The following is an 11,109-nucleotide window of genomic DNA, read 5'->3' as shown; positions in this document are numbered from 1 at the left end:
CTTAATACAGACGTCAGGCACTTGGCAAGCTTCTAGGGGACGTGCTGAACTCCACATTGTGGGAGGTAAAACAGCAGGGAGATGAAGCCACAGAGCCCACGTGAAGAAGACCCAAAGGGAGACTTCAGGAACGTTTCAAAACCAGTGTTAGCACACCATCTTTCTGTTCCTTTCACTTACCCCAAGCTCGCCTTTTAAGAATTGCAAGAGTCCCTCTCAATCCTGGCATTTCTAGGATTTGGTGATGTCTTAGTTCCTGTGGTCTCTGTACCAAATTGCCACAAACTTGGTGGCTTAAAACAACGAAAGTCCATTCTTTCATCGTTCTGGAGGCCAGAAGTTCTAAATCAGGATCACCGGACTAAACTCAAGGGCTGTGCTTTCTCCAGAGGTTGGAAGGAGAATCAGCTCCTTGTCTCTTTCCGCTTCTGGTAGCTGCCAATATTCCTTGGCTTGTGGCCACATCACTCTCATCTCTGCCTCTGTCTTCACATGGTCTTCTCATCTTCCTTCTTGTCCTATCTCTCTCTGCCTCCCTCTTATACACTCATGATGGCATTGAGGGCCCACCCAGACAGTCCGTGATAATATTTCTATCTCAAGATCCTTAATCACACATGCAAAATCCCTTTTTATTTGCCATATACAGTAACATTCACAGGTTCTAGGGATTAAGACATAATCATTCCTGTGCGGGGGCAGGGGGGTGTTAAATTTTTTAGCCTACCACAGCTGGTCACATCAATTATCCATAATTTTGTGGTCTTTGATTAATTTTTAATGAATTTGTAAAGGCTTTCCTACTCTGTGCCAGGTAGTCTGTTAAACACTAGGATTCAAAGAGAAAAGACACAGTTCCTCACTCAGAAAGCTCATGGATTAATCAGGGCAACAATATGATATTAAAAGCCACAGGAAAGGCAACTTCAAGGCCTTAGAGTACCTAGGATGCATCCCATAGAGTTCAAATTCCTTATCAAAGTCTGCAAGGTGCTGCATACTCTGGCCTTATCAACTTCTCTGACCTCCCTTCTTACCACTCCCCTTCTCACTCACCAAGCCCCCACTAAGTTGACTGCCTTCTCATTCCTTAAACAAGACAATTCTACCTCAGGACCTTTGCACTTGCTGTCTCCTCACCCTGGAATGCACGAAGCCCCGGTCTCCTCACCATATCCCCACAGCAACCTTCCTCACTTAACTCTGCTCTACTGGACCAGAGAGCCCCCAGCCCAAGTACCTTGTCTAAAATCCACCTTTACCCCTGGTATGCTCTGTCCCCTCCTCTGCTTTATTTGTGTTCCTAGTACTTATCACAATCAAGTTGCCCTTGTCTGGGCCATGACCATGCTCCAAACAAGCATTTTGAGATGTGATGGCTAGAACTTTCCAGAAGATCCTAAACTCAAATGCATCCTGTTTTCATTTCCAATTCTCTTCCTTGTTTGGCCTGAGTAGCACATTGACCTAATTTCAAGTGGATCAGAGTGGGGTTGTGGGGGAGGCTTCTGCTAGGGTGAATCTGTAAATGTAAGGAGCCATTTTTCAGTTGTCATAATGACTGGTGAGTGTGTCGGGGGTGGGACTTAGTGGCATTTAGTGGACGGGAGTCAGAGATGCTGACTGTCCAGAGGTGGGCTGGACCGTTCTTCCCAGTGAGGAATTGCCTGGCCCCAAATGCCGACAGCACCTCTGGGGGAGAAACTATCTTAAGGAAACAGTTTGTATTTGAGTCCTAAAATAGTATTTTTCAGTTGTAATTGACAACCTTTCACTCTATAAGAGTATTTCAAATGATTTCTCCCCAAATACATCACCTTCTGCTAAACCTATGTCCCACAAACCATTTGCGTCCCCTTCCTCTTGGTGTCACTCCAGTGTCACCTCTACATTTTGTAGTTTCACCGAGGGGATGCCCTCTTTCAGATTCTGTGTAAGTGTTCCGTGAACTTAGCCCCACCTCAGGGCTCAGAGGCCCCCCCATGATTTTTCCCACCCAGAAAACCGTCCTTTTATTTGCACCCTTTGTGTCTTTCCTCCAAGGCCAGCCTTCCACCCATGACAAAGCTTCCCCTGATGGTGACCCATTTTCTTTATTTAAATAGCGTTCAGGGTGGGACCTTGTCAAAAGCTTTTTGCAAATGAAAATAAATTACATCTGCTGGTTCCCCTTATCCACAGGCGTTTTTCACCCCTTCAAAGAGCTCTGGTAGATTAAAGGATTTGGCGGATTTGGGGTTTGTATGGGCTTCTCTGCCCAACTCCGGAATCCTCAGCCAAGAAGCCGGCAGTAGGGAGGGCCTGAGCTGAAGGCGCAGATAAACAACACAGAGGCGACGAATAAACCTCCAGGAACCCCCACGCTATACGCGCCTGCTCTTCCATGCTCTAAACCCTTTTCCAGAACAGTCACATCTCTTGACTTGTCAGAGGACCTGGGATCCCTGGAGCAATCTCCATGAGGCTGATCAAGTGAGCTGAGTCTCGAAGCCTTGAAATGAGAGGAGGTCCCAAATTCTTCCAGGGTGAGCGATCTGAGCATTATGAGTAATAGAAAAAAAAAAAAAAAAGGAAAAAACCCAAACAATAAAAGCCCTAAACTACCATGTATTGAGCACCTACTCTGTCAACTTCTTTCCTTTCCAGTACATCTTTTTAATCACCCTAACCAGCCTACAAGGTAAGTGTGATGACCCCATGTCGCCGTGAGAAAATGGATGGGTTTTCTACTTGATGGGTGAAGCAGCTTGCCCAAGGTCACACAATTCAGTTGGAGTTGGACTCGAGGTTTGTCTAAGTTAAGTTCTCTCTGTCTCTGAAAGCAGCACAGTCACACGGACCACACTGACCCTCTGGGAGGTCAGATGCCTGCATCAGTTTCCTCTGCTGCTACAAACTCCAGTCTATGTTGGAAGTCCTGGGAACCAATTCATCTAACGTGTGTTCTCTTAACTGAACCAGACGTGCTCAGAAGCCAGTCCAGCCAGGTCACAGCTCCAATTTCTGGTAGACTTGGATCCCTCTCCTGTCTAGAAATGGCTGAGACCCGTTTGCATCAGATAACATCTTATCCATAGGTGGTAAGAGCTTTGAACCCTGCAACCAGACCATTTTAGTTCAGATCTACTTAGTGAGACGATCTTCGGCAAGTTACCTTCCCGAGTCTCAGCTTCCTCCTCTGTAAAATGGAGCTAATAATATACCTATCTCATAAAATTCTTATCCAAATTATGAGTTAATGACTGATAAAATGCCTACAAGAGGGCTTGGCACACAGCAAGCATTATATCAATGTTTGATTTAAAAAGTTAAAAAAAAAAAAGAAGAAGAAATAAAACCCTTAGTCATGCCCAGGATGAAGGTCCCTCGGGTCATCTCATTTCTTCGAATTCCTGACTCTCTTCCCTGCAAACCATTAGCCTGTGTCCTCTGGTCCTTCCCCCCACCCCCCCCATGGTGGGATGTTCCCTTCCCTGCATCCTCACCCTGTTCACTGGTGGCTCTCCTGGCCTTCAAGCTTACCCCACATACCCAGCGCCCAGGCAGGGGGAGCTGTTGTCCTCCTCAATTCCCACTGTTCCTCCCATCTTTGTTAAAACAACAGCAAGGCCCTGCTCCTTTAAGGCCGGAACCACACAACTGCTCTGTCTTCTATATCTCATCCTTGCCATCTCCACCCCATCGAGGTCACTCTTCTTTTTCTTTGAAGACACTAGCACCTGGGTCAGCATTCATCTTGGCTCCAAGCCGTGATGCTGGTACTGAGATGGACAGCCCAGCTGGCGCGTTGACCTCTCCAGTCACCTTCCCAGACTCAGCAGGCCTTGTCGTCACCCGGAGCTGTTCCACCTCTGGGACCCTCGGTGCAGGCATCCAGTTTTGGACCATGATCATCTCAGTTATTCCCATCTCATCTCTTCTTCTATCTTCCTGAACCTCTAGACCAGCTCTGTCCAACAGAACTTTCCGTGATGATGGAGATGTTCTTTATTGGAGCTATCCAAGTCAGGGGCAGCTGAGGAACTGAGCTTGAAATTCTATTTAATTTTAACTCATTCACTGAAATGGCCATGGCGACATGTGGTTGAACAGCAGGGCTCTAGGACCCTGGCCTGTTCCTTCTTCCATTGGTGGCCTGATTTCACTTCCTTCTCTCTTGAGCTTTGTCTCCACGTTCCATCACAGCAGCCACCCTCTTGCCCTTGTCCCTTGGTCCCACTTCCTGGAAAAAACTATCAACTTTAGATTAATCCAACTGTTCTGCTTTCTCTAGGTCTACACAGGGGCTGCTGGGCACTGCTGGGGCTTGACTTTGCTGGGAGACATTCTTTCTCATAGATGGTCACCAGCCTCTATCAGACCTTGAATTCTGTCCAGCCAGCACGTTCCCTTCTCCTTAAGGACCCAATCAAGACTTCCTGCCTTTCCAAATCTGCTCCCTTACTGTCAGCAGGTGGTGTCACTTCCTAGTGCATTGAAACAAGAGCAGCTTTCAGACCACCTGACCACCCATTTTCCGAGGCTAGTTTTATCTGTCTTCAGCATCCTCCTTCTGAGCCTTCTTGTCAACATTCAGGCTCGCTCAGATAGCCTTATCTTATAAACAACAATAGAAAATGCCAACCTCCCGTCAATCCCGTGTCACCTTCCAATCACCCCATCTCTTTCCTACCACTTGTTTTCACACCTCTCCAAAGCCATCTACACTTGCTGTCTCCACTTTCTCACCTCCCGTTCACTTTATAACCTGAGGCAGCCTGGCTTCTGTCCCCACCACTCCTCTGCCACTACCAGTCAAGGTCACCAATGACTTCCTTGTAGTTTAATCCAAAGGACTCTTTCAGATCTTATCTTGACCTTGAAGGCATGTGATACTTGCTCACCGCCCCTCCTTCCTGGAAACTTGCCTGTTGGTTTCCAGGACACCTGAGTCTCTTGGTTTTCTTCCTCCTACTCTGGCCACTTCTAAGTTTTCTTGACACTATCTTTCTAGGGGGATCCTGGGACTTCACAGGTAAGGCTGGGTGCCAAGAAGGGCGGCTCCCCCTCCCAACGCAATCCTTGCTGGAACACCTGGGAATGCGCTTTCTCACCCAAGAGCCTCCCTGTTGTGTTTTGAATGCGTTTGTCCTGTGAATCCTGCCACTCAGAGCCTGACACGCCTTTTCGGGTGTGTATTTATCACCCCCACTTTGAGAAGCTCTCACAACACTTGGACATCTGTTTTATTCATTTGCCCCCTCAAAAGGCCGTATGCTGGAGGAAGGGACACTGACAGATTAGAGAGCATTGGGAGAGGCTGCAGAGTGGTCAGAAAAAAAGGGTCCTGTGAGAACTCATACAAAGAACTGGGAACATTTTGCCTAGGAGCGATAAAACCGAGGGGTGACACGGGGCTGATCTTCAAAAATTTGAAGAGGTAGAGCCTTGGTCGGGGCTGCTGTATGGAATCGAACCAGCTGTACAAGTGACAGGGTTTTCCCAGAATGCTGTGGACCTCCAGGCTGCAAAGTGACAGTCCTGGGCACCAGGACCTACCGCAGAAGATAAGCTTAGACCTCAGTGATCACAATAAAAGTGGGAAGTGCCCTCCCTGCCCCACATATCCTTCCTGAAGACCACTGGCCTAAGCTCAGCTGGCGAGGTGCAACCCCAGGGAGTACAGCTTCAAACTTGCTGCCACGTGAGGCCCATCAAAAGCTCTGGGACAGAAACATAGCAGGAGGAAGGCTTGAGAGCGCTGGCAATCCGGTCTTGCAGATACTCCAGGAATCAAGTCAGGTGGGCAGTGAGCAGGGTAGCCCGATGAGCCTCTTTCAGACCCATTTTTGTCAGACTGTCTTCCTGACCTGTGTTTTGGTGCGAGGCCATTAGTGTACACTGTGGGCCATCACAGACACCCTCTGAGGGGCTTAGGGATGTTGAAGATGTTTGCTTGTTACCTCACACTGTGTTCTCTTTATGAGGCCCCCCAGGAGAAATTCTTGTCTGATTTTAGTACCAAGAATAGTTGTAATTCTCTTGAGTAATAGGTCTGTTTTTATCCCATGGACGCTGGGAATTGTGTAACTGACATGGTCTCCTTTTCATTTTGGCTGCGGGAAAGCTGAGAGACAAATTTGTGGCCCACCCCCAGGAAGTGAATAGGGCATTCTAGGGGGCGCTTAACCTTGATTCCCATCTCTACTTTGTCTTCCCTCTTAGTTTCTCTTTCTTCTCTTAGTTCTCCTTGTTTTACTGTGTACAGTCAAGAACAGACAAGCAAAAACAAAAATCACCTATAATCTAATCTCACTTTCCCAAGATACCTACAAGGAACAATGTTGTCTTTTCAGGCATACTTTAAAAAATAAAAATGAGAGTATGCTATGCATAGTGTTTCTTGGAGGGGGCACAGTATTCTGTAAATGGCTTTTTTCGTTTTATATGTCATGAACCTCTTTCCATGTCATTAAATGTCCCTCTTTAAATAATTTTAAAATTCTATGAAGAGCTAGCAATTTAAAACTAACAAATAACATTTCCGCAGCCCCTTAATGTGTGCCTGGCTTTATGTATATTCACCTTTATATGAAAGTATACTCACATAGATGGATCTAAATACAATATGTATGCATACATATTATAAGCTATAATTTCTGTATGTGTTAACTCATTTAATGCTTACAATCCTGTGAGATAGAAATTATTGTCCCCCTTTAACAAATGAAGAAACTAAGGCACAGAAAGATGCAAAACTTGCCAAGGTCATACTTTGGCTCCAAAGCACGTGCTCCTAACTGCTCTGCTGGCTTTCCGTATGCCACTGGGATTTCACAGTCCACAATGGTTAAACATTTCACAGTCCACCTGGTTAAACATAAAAAAGAAACATTTATCTCCTTCCACCTCACTTTCTTATTTATGTTATTTTGCTTTGTTTTAAGTCCCCTTGTAAGTCACCCAAAATCCCCTCTGCCACAAGGCAAGTGTAGAGAGTGGTACACAGCACAAGAAGGCAAAGTTAAAGTGTTCCCCCAGGGGAGGGGATGAATCCAGGCTGCCCTGCAATGGAGAGGATTTATGTCTTTGGTCTGCGGTGAACTTCCATCCCTGGAAGAGCTGGCTTGGGTGGCCGTCTCTCAGGGAGGCTGGGGAGGGCTGTCGTCCAAAGAGAATGAGCTGGGCCAGACCAGCCCCAAGGCTCCTTCGTACATTCTCGGAGTTTATGAAAATACCAGTAAGACAAAATGAGGCACTCAATGGAGATAATGCAGCAAGTCAGCTGTTGGGCCAGAACCAGGACCCTGTGCTTTCAATCCAGGATCACTCATCTAAAAGTAACAACCGCAGTTTAGTTCCAAACTCTCAGCCCAGTGTATTCTTTCCCCAGAGTGCTTTGGCTACTGCTGCAAGATGGTCAAAAGGATGCTGTCACTGTCCTCTGTCCTTTTGTTAGTGTGGCAGAGAGGAAGGGAAGGAGAATCTGGGTGGCCCTGAGGATGCCCTATGAGACTACAGTTGGGTGGGACTATCCATTTGACAAACGGGAGGACAGGAAGGAGCCAGGTTTCTTTCTATTCCTGGATGTGATGTTTACTAGCTGGGAGATCTTGGTCAAGTTTCTTACCTCCTGAGACCTGAGTTTCCTCATCTGCAAAATAAGAGTTTAATACCTACTTGCAAAGCTGTTGTGGGCTCCCAAGAGATAGTATGGGCTACAGCACCCTTAAAAACTGAGCCAATAAGTACCTATAAGGCTGCCTCTGTATCTGGGGGCAGCTAGACAGAGGCCTGGCAGAGCTGTCCGGGAGGGGCGTTGGCCAGTGCCCAGATGCTGTCTGGCTTTTTCCCCACTTCACCCTCCAGCCCACTACAGCTCCTCCGGCAGGAAAGGGGCCGTGTTCCCAACAGAGGCCCACAGCATAGTGACAACTGTGCGGGGGTTGGGGGGCTTGGGGTGGGGAGTCAGAGCTCTTTCTCGCCGGACTCCAGGGGCTTGGGGCAGGAGGAGTAAGCCAGCAGAGGTTCCATCCTCCTCTTCCTCCAGATCCCGGGCTGTCTGCCCACGGGGCACGGCCCTGTACGCGGTGCCACCGCGGCCATCAGGCTGGGTTAGAGGAAGGCCCGACCCCAACGCGGCAAAGAAAACAAACACAGATGTGTTTGCCCGGGACCAGGAGGGAGAAAAATCTCCCACTCCCCCGCCGCCTGAGCGCTCCCCTGGGCGTGGGGCCGGCGGAAACCTGCGGGGCTCTCCCGGCAGCGCAGGGCCGGGGCGACGCGGACGGTCCCCGGCCGGCCCCTCCTCCCTCGGCGGGGTGCGCGCCGGGCCCAGCCCCCCTCTCCGGGGTTTCCCCGGGCGCTTTCCTCGCTTTCTCTTTGTCTCTGCTTCTCTTTCTCGGGCGCCCGGGTTCCCACCCGATCGCGCTCCCGCTCTCTCCAGGTCCCGGGCCGCTTCCCTGTAGCTTTCTTCTTTCCCGGGGTTAAAACTTTGCTCGCGAGCGGGCGGCAGCTCGCCGACGTTATTGGCCGGCGCCCCGCCCGGCGGCCCCGCCCCCCGCCCCCGCGCTCCCCTCCGCCCCCCACTCCCAGCGCGAGTGGCGGCGGCGGCGGCGGCGGCGGAGCCTTTGGGGGCGTGCGTGCGTGTGTGAGTGCGCGCCAGCCAGCGGGAGTGTGTGTGCGCCCCGGGCGCGGGCTGGGCGGCACTCGCACGGCGGCTGAAGCGGCGGGAGCCGGGCGGTCGCGTCGTCACTCGAGAGAGAGAGGCGGCGGCGGCGGCGGCCGGGCCGGGCCGGGCCGGGGCTGGGGCAGCGGCGGCCGCGCCGGGCATGGAGCTGGCAAGCCCGCGCTGAGGCAGGACTCGCCTGCTAGCAGCCAGCGAGAGGCTCTCCGCCGTCCGGCGCGCGGGCTCCCCGGCCGGGGCCGGGCAAACTTTTCTTTCTCTTTTGCCGTCTCCAGAGGTAAAGTCCCGAATGCGGACTCGCCGGCGGGGTTGCGATTCGACACAGCGGAACGGGACCCCGGGCTGCGGGGAGGAGGGGGCGCGCGCCGTGCGGGCTCGGGGCGGGGGGGAGGCACGAGCTCTCCTGTGTCCGAGATCTGGGATACTGGCGGGCCGGCCGCGGACAGGCAGACGGGCGCGGGCATGACCCTCGGGCGGCGTGGAGGCGGTGGTGGCGGGGAAGCCGAGTGATCGCCCGCGGTCCCGACTCGCCGCCGGCAGGGAAGAAGAGGCGCGGGCCGTACGGGCTTGGGGGGGGTCCCCGGATTTGCCTGCCCCCGGGACGCGGGGAAGCGAGGCGGGCGTTCGGCCGCGGGCTTGGTGCCGGGGAAGCCGGGCGTTTGCCCGCGCCCCCGCTCGCCGCGCCCCCGGCGGGTGGAGGGAGCGGGGCGGGCTGGCTGAGCGCGGCTCCCCTCTCTCCGCAGGCGCCTTCTGCGGCGGGCAGAAGACTCTTCGGCGCGGCGGGGCCGGGGCCGGCTGGACGCAGCATGATGCGCGCAGTGTGGGAGGCGCTGGCGGCGCTGGCGGCAGTGGCGTGCCTGGTGGGCGCGGTGCGCGGCGGGCCCGGGCTCAGCATGTTCGCCGGCCAGGCGGCGCAGCCCGACCCCTGCTCGGACGAGAACGGCCACCCGCGCCGCTGCATCCCCGACTTTGTCAACGCAGCCTTCGGCAAGGACGTGCGCGTGTCCAGCACCTGCGGCCGGCCCCCGGCGCGCTACTGCGTGGTGAGCGAGCGCGGCGAGGAGCGGCTGCGCTCCTGCCACCTCTGCAACGCGTCGGACCCCAAGAAGGCGCACCCGCCCGCCTTCCTCACCGATCTCAACAACCCACACAACCTGACGTGCTGGCAGTCGGAGAACTACCTGCAGTTCCCGCACTACGTCACGCTTACGCTGTCTCTAGGCAAGAAGTTCGAAGTGACCTACGTGAGCCTGCAGTTCTGCTCGCCAGGCCGGAGTCTATGGCCATCTATAAGTCCATGGACTACGGGCGCACGTGGGTGCCCTTTCAGTTCTATTCCACGCAGTGCCGCAAGATGTACAACCGGCCGCACCGCGCGCCCATCACCAAGCAGAACGAGCAGGAGGCCGTGTGCACTGACTCTCACACCGACATGCGCCCGCTCTCGGGAGGCCTCATCGCCTTCAGCACTCTGGACGGGCGGCCCTCGGCGCACGACTTCGACAACTCGCCCGTGCTGCAAGACTGGGTCACGGCCACCGACATCCGCGTGGCCTTCAGCCGCCTGCACACGTTCGGAGACGAGAACGAGGACGACTCGGAGGTGGCGCGCGACTCGTACTTCTACGCCGTGTCGGACCTGCAGGTAGGCGGTCGCTGCAAGTGCAACGGCCACGCGGCCCGCTGCGTGCGCGACCGCGACGACAGCCTGGTGTGCGACTGCAGGCACAACACGGCCGGTCCGGAGTGCGACCGCTGCAAGCCTTTCCACTATGACCGGCCCTGGCAGCGCGCCACCGCCCGCGAGGCCAACGAGTGCGTGGGTGAGTGGGGCGCCGCGGGGACGCGGGCGGCGGGCGGGGACCGGGGCGGCGGCTCCTGAGTCTCGCGACCGTGGGTTCTCCGGAGCGCCGGTGGACTCCGCCGCTGAGGGTCGCCAGCTGCGTGGATGTGGGAATGGTGGGAGGCGCGGGTGCAGTGTGAGTTTGGGGTGCCATCAAGAAGGCATAGCTGATGGGGCCGTTGGGGATTGCTTCCTGAGTGCCTCAGGCTGGTGAACGATGCTGGGGTCTGCCTTGGCCTTTTTAGGTGGTTCTGAAGAAACTCATTGAAATGGCCTTTCCATGAGGAGATGCTGTCCTGGCTCCCTCCGCGGAGGCTCCACACGCTTGGCGGCTCTTCTTGGAAACACTGGTTGCCAGAGCAGCTGTGTCAGCCTGGCTTCCCCAGAAAAGAAGGGAAAGCCAGCAGGGTGCCCTCTGCTAACCCAGGGGCCTCTTTCCAGGAGACGCTCCCAAGAGCAAACCACGCAGGAAACGAGAACCCGATAGCGAGGAGATGACAGTGGAAAAACAAGGAGGCAGAGAAGAGAAGGCAGGAAAACTGAGAAGGGCTAGGAGATGCGAAGGGCTTAAGAGACATTCTCTCTGAGGACAGGCCTTGCT

The 11,109-nt window shown here is 53.7% G+C and overlaps 1 protein-coding gene across 1 annotated transcript in view; it reads left to right on the top strand.

The window, feature by feature from the left end:
* The first annotated feature begins 8,818 nt into the window (after nucleotides 1-8,818).
* LOC140694505 (netrin-1-like) overlaps nucleotides 8,819-11,109 on the top strand; it is a 171,713-nt gene continuing 169,422 nt past the window's right edge. The window contains 3 exon segments of the mRNA XM_072957723.1: nucleotides 8,819-8,942; nucleotides 9,409-9,931; nucleotides 9,934-10,488. Of these exon segments, the coding sequence (XP_072813824.1) occupies nucleotides 9,472-9,931; nucleotides 9,934-10,488 (1,015 nt within the window). The 5' untranslated portion in view covers nucleotides 8,819-8,942; nucleotides 9,409-9,471.

The sequence above is a fragment of the Vicugna pacos genome, unplaced genomic scaffold (assembly GCF_048564905.1).
Source record: "Vicugna pacos unplaced genomic scaffold, VicPac4 scaffold_21, whole genome shotgun sequence".
In the NCBI taxonomy this organism is placed as follows: Eukaryota; Metazoa; Chordata; class Mammalia; order Artiodactyla; family Camelidae; genus Vicugna; species Vicugna pacos.
The sequence above is the reverse complement of the archived record's forward strand: the minus strand, read 5'-3'. Positions and strand labels throughout refer to the sequence as shown.